We start from the raw sequence: 23,442 nt of genomic DNA on the forward strand, positions 1-23,442 counted from the left end.
CACTAAGTATATGCTCTAGAGCTGTTTCCTTATTTAGTTGGTTTCAATTGAAGTGAAATTCACATAACATAAATTAACCACTTTAAAGTGAACAACTCAGTGGCATTTAGTGCCTTCACAATATTGTGCGACCACCACCTCCCCCTTGTCCCAAAACATCTTCATCCCCCCAAAAGGGAGCCCTGCGCCCAGCAAGCAGTCGCCCTCCAGCCCCTGGCAGCGACCAGCCTGCCCTTCATCTCTGCGGATTTGCCTGTGCTGAGTATTTCACACAAATGGAATCATAAAACCTGTGGTCTTTCAGGATTGGCTTTTTTTCACTTAGCATAATGTTTTCGAGGTTCATCCACATTGTAGCAAATATCATATTTCATTCCTTTTTATAGAAGTGTTTCTTGAATAAAATATCTCACCAAACCCCCACAACAACCTGGAAGTAGCCACAATCATCATTCTCTTCTTTTTACAGACAGGGAAACTGAGGCACAGAGAGGGTGGGGGCTCGCCCAGGTCTCCTGCCAGGCAGCCCTGACACAGCCAGGAGAGCCGCGCTGGCATCTGGGGCTGGGGGCGGGGGTGCCTCCCAAGGCCACTGGCACAGATTGAGGGAGACAGCAGTGGAATTGCAAATCTAGGGAGATTTAAGGAGAGTGAAAATATCCTGGCACTTGCAGGAGTGTGGGAGTTGAGCAGGTTTCCCCAGTGGAATTCCCGCCTCTGCTTCCCACATGACAGGGCTACAGGGAGAGAAAGGGGCTGGAAGGGAAAGAGGCAAGTGCGGGAATGTGCGGGGAGCCAGGAGGCAAACAAGCATCTCTTTTCGTCCTCACCTGCACATCCTGCAAAGTCAGCGCGGGGAGCCCACCGCGCGGCCAGCTGGTGGGGTGCAGAGAGCTTGAGTAGGGGACCGGACTTGAGCCCAATGCTCGGGCATGTCCTCATCCAGGCTGCCTGCCAGAGGCAGGAAGGGGTGAATAGAGGAAGCAAAGGGAGGCGCATCAGCCACATGGATAAGCAGGCGCCCCAGAACCCCAGAAGGACCATCCTGGACCCACTGAGAAGGAGAGACAGTGAGGGGTGTGGGGAGGCACCCAGGGTGGAGCCAGCGGGGGCCAGGGCCATGGGGAACAGAGCTGAAGGGCAGAGACAGAGGTCAGGGAGTCAGAAAACCAGGGGCAGAGACCGGGAGGAGGAGAGAGGCTGAGGCAAAGCCCAGGGTGCTCCAGAGCAGAGCGGATCGCCCGGAGGCAGGGGCAGAGAGCAGGGTGGCCACGCTGCCCCTCCCCCCATGGACCCTGGTCTGGGTGGAACCCAGCTCCCAGCTTCCCAGCCCCTACCCCTCCCGCCCAGCTGTGTTTGGGAAACCCACGATTGCAGCAGCAAACATGTGGGCTCTGGAATCAGGCTGACCCGGATGTGAACCCCAACTGCAGGCTGATCTCTGAGCCTCAGTTTCCTCATCTGTAAATGGGTGCTGTGGGGGCTCTGTGGGATCACTTGCGCCTGTAAGCGCCTGGTGCACAGTGGGCTGGCTGCCTGGAGCTTCATGATGGTGGGGATGATCAGGCTGTCTCGCACTGGGCGGTTTTGCTCTGGCTTCTCCGTCCTCAGAGCTCCCACCTCCCTTTTCTTCCCCTGAAAGTCTGGCCTGGTCCGGCCTTGCCAAACACAAGGACTATTCTAGAACCAGAGAATCCCTAGTTGAAGGGTTTGGCCCCTCCCCAGGGTCTTTGCACTTACTGTTGCCTCTGCCTGGAAGGGGGTTTAACAGAAGCAGCAGAGCCAGGATGGGGCCCCTGGCGCCCAGCAACCAGCCGGAGTTCCAGGCCTGCTGCTGGGGTCCCTGGGGGCATAAAGAGACCAGCTGGTGAGTCTCAGGGCCCCTGCCCCGAGGCCTTCCTATCACCGACAGCCAGGCTGCCCTCCTCCCCATCCCTGAGGCCATTAGTGCCGCTCTGTTTTGAGCGCTATTTCCACTACCAGGCGCTCTGGCCGCCAGGCCTCCATTAAGGACCCTTTCCCCGGCCGATGACAGCCAGCAAACAGCTCCCCAGCGAGCTAGCCGTAATTGCTGCCGCCTCCGAGGCCAGAAATAATTTTTTTAAAACCTCACAAAGCAAAACAGACACCCTACCCTCTGCTCTCGTCTTCCCCGCCCTCAGCTGGGAGCCAAGTCGGAGGGTTCTGAGAAAGGTGGTCCGTCAAGACCTCCATCCCCAAGGGGCGCTCTTATTAACATGCCAGGCTGGCACGGTGGTGGAGGGAACACAGTTTGGGCTCTGCTCCCTTGCTCTGAAATAGGTGAACTGCACCTCCCTAGGCCTCAGTTTCCTTATCTGCAAGATGGGTGTGTTGATGGGGGCCAGGGGTGCCAGATGGGGTGATCACGACAAGACTTCGAAATGAGGTTAAGGGACTCTCTGAGGAACTGCACGAAGCATGAAGGAGAGAGCCAGAAGACAGGAGAGGCTTCTGGGGGAGGAAGTGGCTCAGGGAACGGTCCTGAGGAGGAAGGAGCTTGGTGTGCTCAAGCTAGAAAGGATGCCCGTGTACTTACCCACACACGTGCACACGTGCACACGCACCCAGCATTTCCCATCATCCCCTGGACGCTGCGGGCAGCCCCAGCAACGGTGAGCCTGCAAACTCAGCCCCTTCCCCAGGAAGCTTCTCCTCCCCTGTTAGCTGCTCTAGCGTCCAAGTCCTTTGCCACTCTCCACTCGCACGGCTATACCCACCCAAACACCAGCCACGCTCTGTGCCTTACCCTGCTTAGGAATCTTCCAGGGCTGCCCCTGCTCTGGAGATCAAGACCAACTCCACAGTCTGCTTTGCTAGATACACACGACTCTCCAGGCAACCAGGCCAGGTTCGTCTCAGCCTTGGAGACCCCTGGATACAGGCTGAGAAGGAGCCCACCTCCTCCAGGAAGTCTTCCCTGACTGCACCAGGACACAGCGACCACTCTCACAGGAAACCTGCAGAGAACCACATCCCCCCTTGGAATGGCTCACCTGACCATGCCCTGTTTCCTGGCTCTCACCTCTGGCTTACTGTCCTCTATTATCTCTCCCCAACACCCACACCTGAAGACTCTCATTCACCAAGGACTTGCTGGGGAAAGTGAATGGAGCTGCGGTCCACAGGCTGCCCCAGGTCCCGTGAGAGGGCTGTGAGGGAGCGGAAGGACTCTGCCGCATGCTTGCTCTGTGTCCTGGGGCAGCCCCCCCTCCTCTCTGGGCCTCAGTTCCTCACCCCCGGGGACACGAAGGCTGCTTCTCCTGAGGACTGCAGGTGGGCTTTGGAGCCTCTACAGACCCTCTAAAACTCGGCAAAACAACGTGGCATGTTTCTCAGGAAACGATCCAGTTTTCTTCAGATTCTCAAGAGGATTGTGACCTCCCAAATAATGAGGAACCACTAGTCTAGACAAGCTCCAGTGTCCCATGCAACTTCACCATTTGGTCATTCGTTCTTTTATTCACTTCATTCAACTGACATTTCTTGAGTGCCTGCTCCGTGTGGAAGCCATAATGATATACAGAATATATGTATGTATAATTGGGGGATGACATCTGAAGAGAGGGCTGTGTGCATGCAGAGAGACAGAGAGAAAGAGGGGACAGAGGCGAGGAGGAGGAGATGGGTACAGCAGACACAGAAAAAGGGGCAAAGAAAGAGGGAGAGTTTTAAAGACACAGATAGAAAGAGAGAGACCCAGTGAGAAAGAGAGAAAGACCAGGGAAGAGAAAGATCCAGAGAGCGAGGGGTGGGCAGACATTCGCCACAGATGGGCACTGCCAGCCCCCCTAATTGACAGCCCTGAGCCAAGGCCCAGCTCCCAGCTCCAGCTCTAACCTTCCAGAAGCTCCCAGAGCCTCTGTGCTCTGTCCCAAGGGCAACAGCTTGGCCAGGGGGCAGGGAGGCTGGTCAAAGGCTACTATTGAGGCCAAGGCTACTGGGGAGAGGAAACTGGCCTGGCCAGGACGCTGAAGGACCACCCAGGCTCCTCCCCGCCCCTGCCATAGCTCCTCAAATCACACATGATCAATCACCCAAACACACTCACTCCAGACATTCGCTCAGACAAAGCCACCAGCCTCTCGTAGAGCAGTCCAGGCTGGTGCACGCAGGGTCACACACGCGGGGGAGTCGAAGGGACAGAAAACGCTTGATGAGCACCGGCTGGTATTTTGGTTCACAGACCCCGGAAGGCCCCGAGAGCTGGGCACCAAGTCCTGCATGGAATTCCATGGCGCCTTCGTCCCCACCCTCACCTGCCGATTGGACGTCAAAGGACAGTGCGAGGGTACAGATGGGAGAATTCTAGGCACTTTGAGCTTAGGTGAACTCAGTGTGGTTCAGGTGGGGAAACTGAGGCCCAGGGAGGGGGGGCCTGCCAGCCACCTGGAAGGCAGAGTAGGGAGAGATCGATAAAATCCCAAGGTCCATGTCCCCTGCCCCAACTCTGGCACTTTAACTTGGAGCTGAAGTGAAATCACAAAGGAGTCACTGCCCCCACCTCCACACGGGGGACAGCAAAGGGCCCCACCCCTGCCATGTGCCCTGTGTGAGGCCAGGCATCCTCTGAGTTGGGAGCTCCGCCCACGTGGGCCCTTGTCCCAGCACCATCACTAAATTGTTGTGGACAGACAGGTCTTTATTAACCACCCACTGCGTTCTGGCTTCTGCCCACTTCACCGGCGTTGGCTCCTTTGGGAAATAAAGCAGGAATCTCCCCCACAACACCCCCAGCTAATGCCTGGAGGGGTCCCGCTCGCACACCTTCTGTGATGAGCGGTTCACTACTGGATACCCTCACTGCCCCAGGGGTGAGTGCCCTTCTCCGGGCCGAGTGCCATCTCTGCTTCTTAGCTCTTCGCACAATTTATGCATTTTTTTTTTTTATAGCTTTAGTTGTCTGAGCAAGAACCTTATCTGTCTTCTTCATTGATGTGTCTCCAGTGGCTAAAAGAGCCCAGTACATGGCAGGCGCTCAATCGATATTTGTTGAATGAGTGAATGTATGATCAAACTTCCAATACATGGCAGCAGCCCCCGTTAGGCCAGCGGTTCCCAGGGTGAGGAGTAGGGAGCGAGAGGCGGGAGGGGTCCCCAGGCCTGTCATTCCCACACAGGACGTGCCTGCGTACCACCCGTGCAATTACGTCCTTAATGTTTTCCTATAAACTCTCCCACTATTTTTTTTAATATCTCCATTAGTTTCATCCTAGGCAATCATGTCCATGAAATCATAGTTTTGATGTGCTGGTTATATTTCTCTAATCTACATGAAAATAAATGTATAACTATTAAAATAGGAGGTTTGTCTGGATCCTGCCTAAAATCCCCTCTCAGGTAGGACCCAGTCTTGCTGCGGGCCCCTGGGAGTCTTGAAGAAGGGCTCCAGTGGGGCATGGTGGAGCTATTCCCGGAGACTTCTCTGCCGGCTTCCAGGAAGGGGAGGGGACGCAGCGGTGGGCAGGGGGCCTCAGGAACAGCAGTCGGCCTCACTTCCCCACAGCAGCGGGTACTGGAGGGAGCCAGGGGGCGGACTGTGGGTCCCAGGGTCACCGGGTGGCAGGGGATGGATTTCTCCCCTCACTGAGACCAGCGCCCCTTTTCTGACCGAGGAGTCTCACCGGGGTCTGGGAGAGGAGGGCCCACCCTGAGAGCCCGTTACCCTGAAGGCCACAGCGTCTCACGCACCCCAGGGGGCTGCCCGCTGCCAGGCGGAGCCAGCCTTGCCACCGCCCCAGGGTGCCCTTGCCGTGGGCAGTAGAGATGAGGAAGGGCTCCAACTCTGTGACTTTTCTACTAAAAACCTGGGTTTCTTATGAAATTAAAATTACACGAATGTTTCAAACATTAACTTGCAATGAGCAAAAGTTTAAGAATTTGAACCTCAGACCTCTGCCTTGTGCTTCTTGCCGTCTGTTCATTCCCTGCCACCTCCCTGTGCTGGGCATGGTAGTGGGTGCCAGGACACAAGGGACTCTTTTTCTTTAAAGGCTGTATTTATTTATTTTTAGAGGTAGGGGAAGGGAGGTAGGAGGGGAGGGAGAGAAACATCGATGTGGGAGAGAAACATCAGGGCCGAACCCGCACGCCAGGCATGTGCCCTGACTGGGAACCGAACTGGTGACCTTTTGCTTTGCAGGATAATGCCCAACCCACTCAGCCACGCTGGTCAGGGCAGGACACAAAGGACCCTTGACCTGTCCCTGCCCTGGAGCCCCCAGTGACTACAATGGGGTGTGGGACGAGAGTGCCCAGATTCTGGCCCCTGTGCGTCCAGTTGGCCCCAAACTCCCTTCGGGGACGACTCTTTCCACAAGCCCATCAACAACTGCTTTGGTTGCTAAAGTCCAAGGTCACAGTCAAGCATCAGGAGGTGGACTTGCTTTATGCCACCACCTTTCCCCTCTTTCTGACATCCACCCTCATGTAGGCACTTCCGTCGCCGTTCGAACCACATACTCCCCCTCTGCACCCATGTGACTATCTGAACCTCAGAGGGCAGTCGGAAGTCACTGAGGCAGCGTTTAGGTCACGGTTTGCCACTTCCGCTGCTCCCCTCCCACACCCAGCGCAAACATGGAAGTCACCACATCCTTCCACCCTGCCCTCCTCCTCTCTGGAGCCCAACAGCATTGTGAGCACATACCCTGGAGCCATACTCCTGGGTTCAAATCCAGGCTCCTACGCTTACTGGATACATGACCTCAGACCAGCCTTTTAAGCACCTCCCCCCCCCCCCCCCCAGGGAAAGTCCCCTCCTCTTACGGTTCTTCTGAGGATCATATGAGATGATGCCATTTAAGGCCCTCGCGTGACACTCAACAAACCTTTGCTTCCATATATTTCTCTCCCTATTTGCACAGACTTGGATGAGGTGATTCTAAAAGCCAAGCACCTCCCAGGAAATTTGGGGCAAAGGCCCTCTTGCCCATGGCCTCAGTCTTCCCCTCTGCGATGGGGGCTGAGGGAGGTGGTCCAAGGGGCCTCGCTGCCTGGGTCCGAGCCTTGGTGATCCGTTCCAAGTGCCCTAACTCCCATCCTGGCTGCTGGCTGGTGGGAAGGGACCGCTCTCCCATCCACCCTGATGCTGTCCTCGTGCTTGGCAGGAGGACACCTCTCTGACACCCCTGCCATCACCATGACGATGCGCAGAATCCCCCATCCTGCTGGCCGCCTGCAGCTCCCCTTGCTTGGAGAAAGGCCACAGGAGCCGCTGATAGGCAAGGTGTCAAAACCAATTGGTGTGAAGGACTTGGGGAAAACCACTTGTGAGGGCCAATTCCCCACAGGAGGCTGGGAAACCCTCAGCCCAAGGCAGAGTGTTTATGGGCGTAATTGATAGAATAATCACCAACACCCAAGACAACGGCGGACACATTTTTAACATCATAACCTTCGGAAGACAGTATTCAATTTTCTCCATCTCCCAGCCACCAAACTAGCCAGCTTATTGACGGCGAGATACCAACAGTTCGGTAAGGAACACGAGAAAGCCACAGTCATTTCTCAGTGCACAGGCTGTTTGCCAAATGGCCCAGCGGCCCCCACACCTCCCCCAGTGCCCCGCTGCTCCCTCCTGGCAACAGAGAACCTCAGGACAGTGAATTACTCAATGAACAAAGCGCCAGGCCAAGTCAGGATCTTTGTCTGCATTGGAGTGTATTAATAATTGAAGGTGCTGGCCTAGGGGTGTGTGTATGTGTATGGGTGTGTGTGTATGTGTAGTGTAGTGTGTGGCAGGGCGGGGCGGGAGAATGGATGCTTGTTGCAGTGTAACAAACATCTCTCGGGACCACGCAACTGCTCCAGTCTGGGCCTCTCCCCCTCTCGCAAAACCAGACCAAACCAGCAGCGCCTGGCACCAGACAGTTTCCCGTCCCTACATGTCTCCGCAGGTAAGGGTGAGTCCGTAAGGCAGCGGCTCCCAAACTCCAGACTCTAGAGGAATTATCCAGGAAGCTAATCAAAATGCAGATTCCAGGGTTCCATCAACAGTCATTTTGGCCAATGGGCCTGGGGAGACCCTGGGATCTGCATTTAATAAATTCCCTGGGTGATTCCAAGGCAGGGGTCTGCAAAGATGCTCACAAAGATCCTGCCTTGGACCGCTTCTGGAAAGATTGCTGGAAGAGTCCAGCCCTGCTGACTTTTTCTCACTTGCATGTGGCCTCGGCAAGATCCTGTCACCTTTCTGAGCAGCTGGTTCCCCTTGATGGAACCCACTGCTTTACCAGTTTTTCTGGGAAGCCGGAAAGGAGTACGCTGGGATGCGACCGAGCGTGGAAGAAGTCTTGTCTTGTGCCGTGTCACGTGGCCTGCCCAGCTGGCCTCAAGGCCAGCCCTGAAGGAGGCAGGCCCAGAACTGCCAGACACACCTGCATTCTAGGCACAGCTCTCCGGCTCTCTGTACAGACTCAGTGACCTTGGGCAAGTCATTGGTCCTCTCTGAACCTCAGGATCCTCTTATGCCCAACACCAGCCTTCCATGAGTAATGTCAGTGCTAATGAGTTAACACTAGCAGGGGTTGGCAGCACCTAGCGCACAGTAGATGTTTCATAAATATGAATTCCCTTTCCTCCCACCTCTACTGTGCCCACAGCAGTGAGCTAACCCTTTTTGATAAGGAAAAATCAAAATAGCTGCTATTTATTGAGTACCTACTAGGAGCAGACACAGACCATCCCCACCCCTGTCTCCAAATCCCCGATGCCTCCCTAAGTGGCATGCACCATTCATTCCCCATTCATTCCTCACGTCTTTAAAAAGCCTTCTGCAAAGTGGGCTGAAGGGAGGTAGCAAGGAGATGGGAAGCGAGACAGATGTCCTTGAGGACCCCTCTGACCACGGGCTCTCCCAGTGACAAGCCCTGGGTTGGGCAGGCAGAAGGCATTAGCCCGGCTGCCGGGCTGGGTTCCAGTCGAGCTGGAGAGGCAAGCAGCCAGCAAGCTGTTGGAGTCCCTGGTCCTCTCCCCAGGAGCCCCTGCTTCCAGCCCCCACCCCCGCACCAGACATGGAGGCACCTTCCTAACCCCACCACATTTCCTGAATCAGCTGAGGACACGCGGAGCCTAGGAATAATGAAACGATCAGGCTCCAATCTGCTAAACAGCAATTTCTGGGCTTTTTCAGCACACACAGCTTTTATCAAATTGGTATTCTCCTCCTGAACACAAATGGCTTATTAGACATGACCCACTTATTCACCGCGTCTCACTATCATTAATAACAGTTTCTTTTTGTGATTAAGTGAGTGGCTCCAGACCCTTCCTGTGGTGGCAGGCGCTTGGCCCCGCAGAGGGGCAGCCGCACGGGCTCCTCGGCAGCCACTACTTGGTGACTTTGAGCCTTGCGATGTTAGGGAAATGCAGTCTGGCCCCTGCAGCGTTGCCTGGCCTCCTCATTTCTTGAGGGACAAAAGGCGCCCCAAAGGGGAGGCTCATTTGCCCAGAGCCACAGTGGCAGGTGGTGAGAGAAGCCAGGGTCCCCAGCAGTCAATGCTGCGTCCTTTCCATTTAGTCCCCCCCGCCCCCGCGCCCAACTCCTCTGGGCCACACAGCTGACCTCTCCAGGGTTCAGAGGGGACAGAGTTGTGCCCCTAAGCACACCTGGCACCAGGGGGCAGGCAGAGACTGCTACACAAAGAGCACACCAAGCTTTGCTCCAAGGGACCACCTCGGGACCTCAGGCATGAGAATGGCGCCCAAATCCTGGGGGACAGGCAAGCATAAGCTTCAGAGCCCTAGTCCTTCTGATTCTCGGGACTGCAAACTCAGGAAAGCCCTTCCTTGGAAAACCCTCCTAGAGCAAGTTTCAACTGTGCCAAGGAACTGAGGGAGCCAGGAGGGGAACGGAAGGAGGAATTCCCTCCCGTGAGTGGGAGGGAATCTGACAGGGAGATGAATGTCCTGGAAAACGCGCTGTTTTTTCCCAAGATCCCGGGGCCAGACCCCGCTCAGCCACGCAGCCGCTGTGTGACCTTGGGCGAGTCCCTTCTCTCTGAGCCTTGGTTTTTCCCCCTGTCAATCGAGGATCAGAGTAACCCTTCGCCTATTTACCACCGCTCCCACCAGGTTGGCAGAAATTAGATGAGGGATGTGAAGGGTGCATAAATGATACATAGAGTGGTTACTATCAAATGTGGTAAGACAGAGGGCGCAGGGAGACAGAGTTCTCAAAAAGCAGAGACCCTGAGAAGAGCTTTGGAGCCCCCACACCCGCCTTGGAGTGTTCCCGCTCACTCGTCACACCCCAGTAAAGCTGTCTCTATCTATCCCCATCCTCCCACCCCTGTCCCAGAGCTTACTTTGTCCCATAAAAATAAATCACCCAGTTCTCTGCCCTTTGTGCAAACCTCCCCCAGCCCCGGGCATACAGTGCCCAGCACTGGCGCTGCAGCCTCCCCTCTAGACTGGGGACCTCTGCCAGGAAGGGGGAAGGGTCTCCATTTCATCTATGCCCTGGTCCGCCTACAGCTGTCAGCCTCAGACGATCCCACTCTGCTGCCAACTTGGATTCCTCTGGGGCTGGAAGGAGCTCTGCCACTTAGGCAACCAGTGTGGAAATGCTTGCTCCCCAGCTCCCACGGCGGCTGGAGTTGAGGTTTCTCCTAGGTCGGTTCTCTGAGGCCGAGGTCGGTGGTGAGTGTCAAGTACCCTAGAGAGGGGATGGCAGGGGCTTCCTGGCCTCCCCCAGAGGCAGACAAAACCATCTGGTATCCTTTTTCTCCTTCCCTGTTTTGGCTGGAAGCAGCGAGCCCAACTATCCCAGTGTCTTCCGGGGGCTCCCTTCAAGCCTGGATCCCTGAGGGGCGCCGACCCTGAGGGGCAGCTGCAGCCCCCGGGCTACCAATTCTCAAGACACAGGGTCTCCTGTCCTCCCGGTTTCTCATTGGCATAAGGGACAAGTGTGGAGAGGGAGAGGACAAGGGCAGCTGTGGGGTTAAACGCACAAAGGGGAAAGGCAGATGGGCAGGGAGAGGCGGGTGAGCAAAGTGCGTTCACAAGTGTGTGTGTGTGTGTGTGTGTGTGTGTATTTGCCAGTATGTCTGCAGGCGGGCAGGCAAGAGTTGTGCAGTGTGCGAGCCTGCACGCCAGCTGGCAGGGTGTGAGCCCACCAGCCGTAGTGTCTGATGTGTGTGTGTAGTGGGCATAAGTGTGAGCGCTTATGAGTGAGCAGGAGGAACTGGGGCGTCTGGAGATGTGCGAGGGTAGGAGTTGTGAGTGTGAGAAAGCAGTGAGTGTGGCTCTGAGTGTGCCCGTGGCTGTGAATGCCTGTGTGGCCGTGGAGGTAGGTGTGTGTCTCGGCGATAGCGGGTGTGGGGGGAGAAGGGCTCTCCGCGAGAGCCGGATCCGGGGTGCGCACGGGGTGCCCCCTCCTCTGCAGGGGTGGCCAGGGTGCCTGGGCGGGTCCAGGGACCCGGCAGAGGGCGCGCCGGAACTCCTGCCACGGCCAGCGAGGGTTCGAGCCCGGGAACCGCCAAGTTGGAGCGGCGAAGCCCTGGTGGGGTTCGGTGGGGAAGTCCGCGGGGGCGGCGACCGAACTCACCGTGGCCGGAGACGTGGTTGTCCCAGGGCGCGTGGCCGGCGGGCCGCGTGGCGCCGCCGAGTTGCAGGAAAAGTGCCAGGTAGTGGAGGGCGCCCAGCGCCCCCGCGAGCGGGGCCCCCATGGTGTGCGCTCGGGCCGGGGGCGCCGCCGCCTCACATCGGGGCTCAGCAAACCGCAGACCCCGCGTCCGCCGTCCCCTGCCGGGTGCGGCCTGGCTGCCCTGCTGCAATCGCGGGCTCTTGTCCGCTGAACCCGGCCCTACCCGGCCCGACCCGGCCCCAGCCCCGGCCGGCTCCGGCCCAGCCCCGGCTGCGGGTAGCGAGCGCACGCCCAGCCGGCCGCCTCCGACTGCGGGACTCTTCCCTTGCGCGGAAGGCCACTGCTCCGCGTGCCGCCGCACCCCTCCCTCCCACTCCCGCCCTCCCGCCCGAGGAGGCGGTGGCGGAGGGATCTGCCGCTTGATTTATCATCAAAGTTTTGCCCAGGCTGGGATTTTTAAAGCGGTACCCGCAACGTCCCCCACCCGAGAGCGCAGGTAGGGGGCGGGATGGGGTGCAGGGAGCCACCCCGGGGACCCGGCTCCTTCAAAGCATAAGACAACTGCCTTCAGAAGCAGAAATACTATCCAGCGGGTACGGAAGGGGACCGGTCCACCTGCCGCCAGACGCAGCGCGCTGAGGGGGACTTCTCAACTTTGCTGGCAGGCCGGTGCCGGGGTCGGGGGCAGACGGGGGTAGAGGTGGAGCGGAGGGGAGGTCGGAGGCAGGACCGGGGCCCCGAAGGCCTGGTGATAGTCCTGCCGCAGGGCTGGGCTTCCTGTGTGATCCCGTTCAGGTGCCTGCGCCTGTCTGAACCTCATGGTCTTCATCCGAGAAATGGGAACAATAGCCCCCTCCAAGGGTCGTAGCGAGGATTTACAAAATCGCGTGTGCATAGCATAGTGCCACCCTCATGGGGGAGCGCAACAGTTACTACTCTTGTAGTCCCCTCTCTGGGACTCAGTTTTTGTGTCTGTAATGGGCGTTAGGCGGGCCAGCCGCTGGGGCTCCTTCCAACAGAGTTGCTGGGCCCAGCGCAGTGGGTCGGGTCGTCCCCTTCTGGACCCTGGGGCCCCCTTCCTGGGACCGATGCGTCTAGATGGAATACTGGGGCGGGGGGCGGGGAGGAGGACAACGAAGCCCCTCCCATTAAGAGTCCAGCTAGATCCTCTGATTCCTTGCCTGACCGGTTGACCAGGGCTGTTGGGAGAGACGTTCAGTGCAGAGACAAGGGCGGACTTATGGCCCCCATTGAAAAGATGAGGAAGCACATTAAATTAGAGAGTATTTTCTCCGAGGTCCCACAGCGAGGCCGCGGCGAGGTCGTGGACGCCGGGGCAAGGTCCCTTCTTCTCCCATCCCTTGGCCTGTCCCAGGGCTCGCTCCTGAGCGGCGCGGTCCGCGGAGGTTGCAGCACCACGTGGGAGGATAGCGCCAGCCCCAGCCGCCCGCCTTTAGGCCTCACGGAGCAGGACTCGGTGCTGTGGGCAGAGCTACCGGTACCCGCACCGGCCACGGCGGGGGTCGGCGCCGCGGATGCCCGCCCCGCCTTCCAGATCGCAGGGGAATCCTATGCACAGCATTGTGGACCGCGCCACAAGTTTGAGAATGGGGTTAGCGCCAGAGGGACAGCCCCCCCCCAGCCCTCTGTTTTGACTCTGTCCTCACATCCCCCCTTCCAATATTATGGCTGGCAGCACACCGGACGGGGCCTGTGGTCGCCAGTTAACCTCCAGTTCTTCAAAACGGGCCAGGCCCCTGAAGTGTCGCGCCCTTACAAATGCCGTGTTTCAGCACAATGGACAGCCCTCGCGGGACCAGGGGCGCGGCGCCCTTTCAGCACCACGGACAGATCCTCGCCGTCTGTCTGGCTTCTCGTACTCGCATTCGCTGGAGGAGACGGCCCTTTTCTTTTTCTTTCTTTCTTTCCTTTTTTTCCCCTTCCGGATTGACTCACTTCTCAGAGGTAGTATATAGTTTACCTAAGGATGGCCGAGTGTCTTGGACTCTACAAAGGCTTTTTCTCATTCATCAATTCACTTGACCCTCACGCCCAATGCAATGGGCTCCATCGCCCCCATTATAAAGACGAAGAAACTAAGAATCTTGAAGATCACGTAGCAGCGCCGGGACTGAAACCCAGGGCTCTTTTAATCTCAGCCCAAGGCCTCTCCAGGAGAATGTAGTGGCAAAACTGGGGCTCAGATTCAGGGTTCCCTTCTCTTAAACTACAGATTGGAGGGAGGGGGCACAGGCAAGGACAGAGAGGGAGGAGATTAGAAGAGAGAAGACGAGGGATTGCTTGGGGGCTGCAGAGAAAGGAGGCCAGGGCGGGGCAACAGCACAAGGCTGCTCTGCCACTACCCCACTGGCTGACCTTCAGTAGTCCTTTCTCCTCCTCGTCTGGGACAGGGTTAAACCCAGTCGCCTTGAAGCTTCCTTCAAGGACAGGTCTCCAGGGATTGTATGACTTTGGAAAGGCTCATGCTGTAATGGCTCTGCTCAAAACCCTCCAATGGCCTTGTTTATGAGAGAAATCGTGACTTCTCTAGTTTGCATTCAAGGTCCCAGCCTCACCTCCTGCACATAGCTTCTGCTCTGGGCGCAGTTCCTTCCACATCCCCTCCCTGCACGTGCCCTAGCTTCAGCATGTCCTTCCCTTTCCCACGGCCTCCCCTCTGCTCTCATACGTGCCTTCCCCTCTATCTAGCTGAGTCCCCATTGGACACGGTCCAGTCTGAGTCCTTCACAGAGAGAAATGCCTGCTGCTTTCTCCCGGCCCCGAGCCTCTGTTAGCCCATCACCGCCTACCCGCACTCTGCTAAGGGCTTTAATGATCTCACTTAAACCTCAGAGCAACCAGGCCATATAGAGTAGAATAGTGCGGTTCTAAGCACAGACTCTCGTTTTCAATCCTGCCATTTGCTAGCTATGTGACCTCAGGCAAGTTACTTGGCCTTTTTGTGCCTAATCTTCCTCATCTATAAAATAGAGATAATACCTCCATCACAAGATTCTTGTGAAGGTTAAATGACTTGCTACATGGAGCACTTAGGACAGCTTGGCATAAAGCAAATAAATGACACATTTTGGCAATTATTATTATCATCACTATTATTATTATTTAAAGATAATGAAACATGCTCAGAGAGGTTAATTATCTTGCCCAATATCACACAGCAAGACAGTTGTAGAGCCATAATGTGTTTGATTAAAGAGCCCATGGTCTTAGGCATAAGACCTAAGCACATCGCATTCCACACACCCTCTTTTGCAGCTTAGGAAATCGAGACCCAGAGAAGATGAGTGAATTCCTCAGAGTTACACAGGGAACCATGACAGAGTTAGACCCAGGCTCTCTGCCCCCAGCTGAGGGCTCCCCCACTCTACCATTCTGTCCCATTTGTATTTCCTGCAGCACTTAAATTACACTGTACAGTTTATAAATCACACTCACATCCATGATCTAACACAGACTGCACAACGAGGTGGGGCAGAGGCCGGATGTGAAAAGATGACTCCTCAGGCCATATTCCTCCCCTGTGTCATCCTGTATCTTCTATGCTTCACTGATCCAAGTGCCAAACGCAGGCACTGTGGAAGCTGGGGGCCTAGTGGAGGCAGGAGGTAAGTAAAGACTATCCCAGAAAACAGTCTCTCGAAATTCGCCAGGGTGGGTGACTCTTGTCACTCATTTCACTCGGGAAATGCTCCAGGAGAGAGTAAGCTTCCCATCCCTGGAGGCAATTAAACAAGCATCTAGTGATCACGTGGATGCCAGGAGGCAAATATCACTGCTGCTTCCGTTACCCAAACAGAGCTCAGAGGGCGAACAGCTTGTCAAGTGTTTCTGTCAGGAAAGGTGATATTTCTAAAGTCCCCCCCCCAAGAAGGGGATTGCGCACTGTCCCCCTCCTCTGACCCAAGCTCCCTGGAGAGTCCATACTCTCCCCTGGCTCAGGGAGGCCACCCTCCATCCCCTCCTTGAAAGGTGTCACTTGAGCACCATGGCTCTGTCAGTGGTAACAGCCGTAAGATTTGTCCTTTTAATCCAGAATCAATAGCAAATTTCATTTAAAAATAAATTAAACCAGGCATTGGAAATCATTCACCGTGTGGGCCAGCACCCTATATAGCGCCGTCTAAATGGCTTCCTTTTGCTCATCTATCAATGCCAAGAGGGGGGAAATACCTAAGCTGCCTGATTCATGGAGAAACTACTTAAATGTATCAGTCCCTAACAATGAACAATGTGAGCCCAGAGTTGCACCTTTTAACACACCAGTAACATGTGGAGCACGGCTTCATAGAAGCTTATCAGAGACCCCTCGGTCACTGGCTGCGAGGGAACCCATTTATAAGGGGGAACAATGGCTTCAGTATGTAGCCGCCTAATTTCCAGAATTTATTACTGAGCTCAGAGGAGCAATGGAATCCTATTAAATTCTTATCTGCCATGGGAGGGCCAAAACCGGTGGGAAAGCCAGACCTGACAGAGACATACCCAGGGAACACCAGGGCTGACCCTGGGAGGTGGGGGTACAAACCCAGAGGAGGCAGGAAGGCGGGGCCCCAGAGATGTGAAAATATGTGCGTTAATACAGCGCGAGTTTCCAGCGATTACGTTTACATCAGTGAATAAAACTTGGCAATAAAGCATCGGAGCTGCGCCTCAGACAGCATTTCCTTTTACAGCCTGGTGTATTTCACTCATTATAACAGGAGGCAAGGAGCTTGAGGTGTCCCCATTTCTCCCCCTTTAATTAAATTCCCTAAATTACTGCCCAAGATTTGGATAAAGCAAAAGACTTACAGCTCTGCTAATCGCCATCGCAGTTCCCGCCCCATCACGGTGGTGGCCCTGACTGGACCAGGTTCCAGTATTATTAAAGTGAAATACTGTGCACAGTGCCTGCCTGGGCTCTGGTTTGCAGAAGAAGATGCAGCCTCAGGGGAAAAAATGGCCCGGGCACAGGAAAGAGGCCTGGGTTCCAGGACTGGCTTTGCCATCACCTTGCTGTGTGACCTTGGGCAAGTTACTTTCTCTCTCTGAGCCATGCAAGTTTCCCTTTTCCCCAGACGTCCATCTTGAGGCTGTTAGAATTGATGTGGGGCTGGGGCAGCCCTTAAATGCACACTGGGGTGACTTGGGGAGCTTTAAAAGAATATTAACGCTCAGGTGGCACCCCAGATATTCTGACACAATTTGTTCGGGGTGAGGCCTACGCTTTTTTAAAAATTCCCCACATGGTCCCAGTGCCCAGCTGGGATTGAGCACCGCTCGTTTCCGCACAGAATTATGAGCTGTCAGTGGACTTTAAAAGCTGGGGGAGGGGCTGCTTAAGCCTGCAGAGGCCACGCCCCACCCCAGGGGCGGGGGCGATGGGGGAGGAGGGCAGGACAGGTCTCTTTCAGCCCTGCTGGGGGAGACAGTGGGAGTCTGCCCGCCCAGCAAGCACCCAGGTGCACCGCATGCAGGGATTCACAATGGCCAGGTGAGGACTCCAACAGGGTGAGAGGACAGGGGATCCTCCTCTGTGTTCCTTGAATTGGGCGCAGCCAGGCTCTGGGGATGAGGAAGTCACCTATCCTCTCTGTCATCTGGAGGGCAGCTCAGGAAATCGAGCTGTGACCTCCCTCCGAGGTCTGTGACACTCCTCTCATCCCTGATCCCTTTATCCTCATTCCCACAAGCTGGGCAGGAGCCGTGAGAGGCCTCTTCAATCAGGCCATGTCCCCGTCATGTGAACCTCCAGGTTCTGGCCCTTCTGCCCACGTGGGCTCCCTTCACATAGACCTTCCATCTGTGTGGATTCTCAGCCTTCATTTGTACTCGGCCTCCTCAGAACTCACGGGCCAACTAGGAAGCCCCCGTCCAGGCTGAATAGCCTGGGCCAGAGGCCAGGGGCAGGGGAGGTCACCCAGCCTGGTCCCGGCCCTTTCCTCTGCCAGGCTGAATAGCCATGAAGACCCATGGGGTCACTCTGAGGTTTTTCTTCTGGATTCCAGCCTGGGTGGGTCACACAGAACGAAGGTTTCAACTCAGAGTTTAAAATATCTTTTTTAACAGAGAAGGGTCATCAAGGATCAGCCACCACTGCCCCCTGCTGTAGAGGTGGGGAAACTGAGGCCCAGGTAGGGGCGGTGACAAGCCTAAGATCTCACAGGGAGGAAATGGCCCGGCCAGGCTGAGGATCAGGTCTCCTGACTCCAGGAGGGGTCTTTGCTCCACACGTCACTGAGGAGGGCAGACAGGATCTCGCGTCACCTCTGCAGTCAAGCAGAAATTCCTGAGGCACCTCAACTCTGTGGCCTCCCAAAGGGGGCACTTCTCTCAGTTCCAAAGAATCCCTCTAGGCCTTAGCCCTCAAATTTGAACCTGAGCCCATAAATTGTGCTCTACCAAGCCCAGCGACATGTCCACGTGGCATGGATCTGTGTTGTCCCCAGCAAGAAGCCTAATGATAATTCCCATCAAAGGCAATTAATTGCATCAGAGAGATGGGGTTCCTGGGGACCTTCACCCTGCAAACTGGGCGCTTATTAAGCACGACGGGATAACAGGGTCTCTGCCAATTTCAAGGCTCTGTGTGTGAGACTGTTTTTAAAATCCTGAAATAATTTTAATGGTGTGGTTAATGCCAGTCTAAATATTCAACGGCTAGGAGCAATTAGCTAGACCAACACTGTCCAAAAGGAATCACATATGAACCGATGTATAATTTTAAACTTCCTTTTTTAAAAAAAGAAAAAAAAATAAGTGAAATTAATTTAATAATACATTTCCTGTAACCCAATGTACCAAACATATTGTCATTTCAAAACATAATCAATACGAAACATCATTCATGAGATATTTTACATTCCTTTTATGTACCAGGCTGTCAGAATCGGGTGTGTATTTCACACTGACGGTGCATCTCAATGTGGACCGGTCACATTTCCAGTGTTCAACAGCCACATGGGGTTCATGGCTACCCTAGTCATGATCTAGACCCTCCCGAGGGGAGGCCTGGGGCTAGTTTCTCCCCAGACCCCACACAGGGAGAGGGAATGGGCCTCTATTAAACACTTACTGTGTGCCAAGCACTGGGATTTGTTTCATTAAATCCCCACGACAAGTCTGGGAGGTAAGGGGTGTTCAACTCATCTCAGAGCTGAGACAACCGAGGCACAGAGAGGTGCAGTGATGGGGCTAGCGTCAGACAGTGGGCCCCAGGCCTCCGCTGTCGGAGCCCTCGGGTGGAGGCCCAGGCCCCGAGAGGTCCAGGGGCCTGTCCACGCGAGCTCACTCTCCTGGGAGCTATTTTCCTTTCGCTCCTCCCTCTGAGTCACGCGTCTTTTTGAGGTTTCCTGCTTCAGAGCCCAGTTAGCGTGGCACAGGGGCTCGCCCAGCCTCCTCCTGAGGCACACCGGAGATGACACAGCTGGCAGCCACCAGGTGGCCTGTCTGTAGGCCCTCAGCATTTAAGCACAAGAAGGAGGCTCCTTCATCTCCAAGGCTGATGTTTGGGGCCCAGAACTCAGGAGAGCGCCTCCTTCTGATGTTGGGGATTGGTTCCCCCGCCATGTGGACGTGGGAGTCAGACACACCTGGCCCTCCTCAGGCCCTCTACCTCTGAGGTCCAGGTCACCTCTGGCAGCCACCCTCTCTGCACTGCAGCTTTTCCTGTCTCCAAAACGGGAGGATACAATTTAATCCTCGCTGCAGAGCCCTTTCAGCTCAATACTCTTACAGGGGTGTCCAGCCTGTGGCCCCTGGGCCGCACGCAGCCCAGGATGGCTGTGAATGCGGCCCAACACAAAGTCATAAATTTACTTAAAACATTATGAGACTATTTTGTGATTATGTGTCACAATGTATTTAATGTGTGGCCCAAGACACTTCTTCCAGTATGGTGCAGAGATGCCAGAAAGTTGGACACCCCTGCAAGGAAATGAGGGATAATGACTTGACCAAAATACAGAGTTTCCAACAAAGATCTTCAGAGACCCAGGCTTTAAAACCAGAGGTGGAGCATTAAGCCAAAGGAATGACATTCTAATGGTGAAATTTCAGGCAAGGGTGGGGGTGGGAGAAAGGCTTGGCCCAAATGATCCAGATGCTGGGCATAGATCCTACAGAGGGGTTTTCCCAGGAGTCCCTGTTAGAGTGGAAGCCCCACTGGGTGTCCTTGGTCTCCCATATTAATAATCGATTGGCAGAATGTGGATGGAGGTGCTAGGTAATTATATTTAAATGGCTGCAACCTGCTCCATTCTTTCATTGCACTCGCCAGGGCCTGTAAATCATGCAGCAAGAGCTCAGGGAAGGGATAAATTCCCCTCTAATCTGAGAACATCTCCAGAATACAGCACAATACTCAGGGGCTTTCAGAGCCTCCCCACGCCCGCCCCCCGGGGGGAAGCAGCCTTCGAGAGCCGAGGTGGTCATGGGGATGCAGCAGGCTGAGCGGATGCCCGTGACCCTGGGGCGGAAGCCCTCACATCCCCCATGAGAAACCAGGTGAGAACAACGGGACAGCTTCAGAGGGAAGAGCATTCCCAGGACTGCATGCACGTTTCTGTTTTTCCATCCATCCATCCATCCATCCATCCATCCATCCATCCATCCATCCAATATCGATCATCTATCCAGTATTTGTTCTTTGCAGTGAGGGCTCTGGCACTGGATGCAAATCCTAGCTAACCTGTGTGACCTCAGGCAAGTCTCTTCCCCTCTCGGAGCTTCAGTGTCCTCACCTGGGAGATGTGCACCTCCCCTCCACCTCGCCCCAGGCTGCTGCTGCAAGAGCAGATGAGGTAGAATCTCAGTGCCCATTTAGCAAACAGGCACTGTGCCCATGGATTAAATCTATCATCTCACGTAAACCACCCTTGGAGGGATGCTCTGATTACCCCCTATTTTATGGTGGAGAAACTGAGAGTGGAGGGGTAAGACAACTTGGTCAGAGTCACACATTGGCTTATTCCTGTAACTTCTATCCACATTCCTTGTCCCTTTCTTCCCACGCCATCCACACCCTTCCCCAAAACTCTGCCCCCGCAGGCTGCGCTTCCGATTGGGCGCATGCGCTCACAGGTATGGGCCGGCTGTGTGCCGCAGACGTACAATGACCTCATTTGAAGCCAGACAAAGGTGCGCTTGAAGCCAGTCTTACCCCATCTGAGCTGTGTGATCCTTGCCCGCCTCCCTGAGTCCTGGAGCCAGGAAGCAGGAATCTGCCAGGATGAGCCCTCCTGCCTCCAGCGCTATTGTCCCCTTCAGCTGTGTGCGGTGTGGAGGGCTCCAATACCTTCTGAACAGGGGCTCTCTCTCCACCATCCATTCAGGGAAGCTACGGAGGTCCAGCTGGTCACTCAGGAGGCAGCTAGAGACCTGCCCTGAGTGCATGCCATGGCCTCGCTTTGGACCCCTGACTGTCTTCCGGGCTGTGTGACCTTGGGCCCCTTCCCTCTCTGAGCCTCTGTTTCCTCACCTGTAAAATGGGATTAAAAACAGAGCTCATTGTAAAGGGTTGTTGTACAAGGTAAACCTCCATCCCTCACTAACGCGCCTGGTGGATGGCAAGCGCAGGCTCAGTAATGGCAGCCGCGTATCACTGGCCACCCATCCTCGGGCCAAGGCCCATCAGGGCCCGACTTCCTGTGTCCCGGATCTGAGTCAGCGGCCGTTCTCCAGGTGCACCCCGGCACGGGTCTGGCGGAGTCTGAGGGGTCAGAGAAGCTGAGCCCTCAGGAGGCTTCCAGCCCCACTGACGATAGGCAGCCCCCGCCCGGAACAAGGGAATGGTGCCCTGCCCCGCTCTGTCCAGCCTGGGTCTCCCCCTCCCCTGACACTGACTTGCGGGTCAGGGAGGGGGCACCAGGAGGGGGCGGGCCTGCAGACCACACATTCTCAGCTGGGTGAGCTTGTCTGCATCTGGGAGGACCCCCCAGTCTGGCCCTGGCTCTCAGCTGCCCTGACCAGGCATTAGCTGTCCGTAGACAACGCCCCCCCTCCCCAAGTGGCTCCTGGAGCCCAACATGCCCCACCTCCCGGCCGGCCGAAGATCTTATCTTCCCCCCAAGTCTTGCCCTCCCTCAGGCTTCCTCATCTCCTGAGTAGCCCCCGCCCATCCATCCACCTACCCTGCGCCCCAGATCTAATCCAGCCCTGAGCTCTGCCCACAGAACTCCTCTCTCGTTTATCCACTTCCTTCACTGGCCCTGCTCCTGGGCCCCAGCTCTCACCAGCTCCAGGGACTTCCTGTTCCCCTCTGCCCCCCCACCCCATACCCACCAGAGCCGGGGAGAGGGGGGATTCACTTTGACAAATGCAAATCCAATCATCCTCTTCTACAACACTTAAAACTCTAAATGCTGTCTACTGCTTAGAACAAAATCCAAACAGCTTCCTTCTGTGACCTCACCTCCCACTAGCTCCCCACTACTCTCACTTCCAGCCACTTTGCCTTCTGGCGGTTTCTAGAATGTACCACGCTCCCTCCCACCATAGTCTCCTTTGTCTGGAATTCCCTGGCCCCAGACCTGGCTCCAGCCTCTCTTCCCAGAGGGGCCAGGCGCCCCCTCACCGGCGCTCATCCCTCACCCCTCTCCCTCACAGCCCTGACACCCGTGGCTGGGCTGTGAGCCCCCCAGGCGGGTCTGACTCCCCTTCACTCCAGTTCTCCAAGCCCAGCACGGTGGGGCCTCAGTGCATGTCCCTGAGTGAAGGAGGGAGAAAAGCAATGGGCGAGTGAACAGAGTTGTACTTCAGCCTGGGGAGCAGAAGATGGGGGCTGGGGCCTGATGGCCCTGCAGGGACACACCAGCTCCTTGTGCCACTCTGGTGTTTTGGTCCTTCTCTGGGCTTCGGTTTCCCCAGGAGAAGGAGTTGGGTGAGACCTCTCAGCTTCCTCCCCACCCCAGAGGTTCCTGGGATGTGAAGGAGCTGGGCAAGGGGCAGAGCTGGGCCCAGAAGGTGGGGCAGGAGAGAGTTGGGCAAGGTCTGCACAAGGACACATGTTCCTATGGTCAGAGCTATCCTGCCACTGGACAGGCTGCCTGGGAGGGAGGGGGCGAGGAGGAGGAGGAGGAGTGAGCTCACCATTGCTGGAGGTACGCAAGCAGGGCTGCGGTAGGAAGGACCCCCGCACTGCCTGGAATTCCGGCAGGCACCGGCTCTAGCAGCCAGTCTCAGTTCCATCGTTAGCTGTGTGACCTTGGACAAGTTGGTTCAGCTCTCTCAGTCTCCCAGAGCACCTCATCTAGAAAACAGACGTACGGCGTCCGACCTTGCAAGGTTTTGAAAAGATGCGCAGGGCCTGGAGCGGCGTAAGAGTTTAATAAGCGTCAGCATCTTCCCCAGCCCAGCCTGCACATCCAGGATAAACATTCTCTCCAGACACAGGCCAGGCTGGCCGCTTCATGCCCTCCACCCCCAAGTCCAGCAAGGGCCTGGCCCCCAGTTACAGCATCTTGCGGGGTGTTCTTCTGGGCCCTCATGCTTGGGGGGCTCTGGCCTTAGCCCTGGAGCCTAGGAGAAAGGGCAGGCTTGAGTGGGCCCCTCCCTGTGCTTTGTGCCCCCTCCAGATCCAAGGGCCATGAATATTCTTTCCTGCTCCCCTCCTCCCTCACCTCCTTGCGGGGAGCCCCATCCTTTCCACGCCTCCCAGTCACTGCAAACTACCTCATCAATCATGTTCTCTCTAATTAACTTCTAATTTACCTCTTTAGTCAAATCTGTTTACAATCAGAGACAAGAAAACACGCAGCAGCTTGAGGTGCGGATATGGGGACCAGTCCCGGGGATCGTGGAGGATCAACCAACCTTGACATGAGTGGGTGCGCTGGGCG

At 55.9% G+C, this 23,442-nt stretch overlaps 1 protein-coding gene across 1 annotated transcript in view; it reads right to left on the reverse strand.

The window, feature by feature from the left end:
* Window positions 1–11,812, reverse strand: part of VSTM2L (V-set and transmembrane domain containing 2 like) — a 32,073-nt gene extending 20,261 nt beyond the window's left edge. Inside the window, exon 1 of the mRNA XM_054573413.1 lies at window positions 11,567–11,812. Within this exon, the coding sequence (XP_054429388.1) occupies window positions 11,567–11,687 (121 nt within the window). The 5' untranslated portion in view covers window positions 11,688–11,812. The remainder of the gene's footprint in view (window positions 1–11,566) is intronic.
* Between the last annotated feature and the right edge of the window lie 11,630 nt (window positions 11,813–23,442).

This window comes from Pteronotus mesoamericanus, unplaced genomic scaffold (genome assembly GCF_021234165.1).
Source record: "Pteronotus mesoamericanus isolate MK-2021 breed Mesoamerican mustached bat unplaced genomic scaffold, CSHL_Meso_final contig_25, whole genome shotgun sequence".
Taxonomy (NCBI): domain Eukaryota; kingdom Metazoa; phylum Chordata; class Mammalia; order Chiroptera; family Mormoopidae; genus Pteronotus; species Pteronotus mesoamericanus.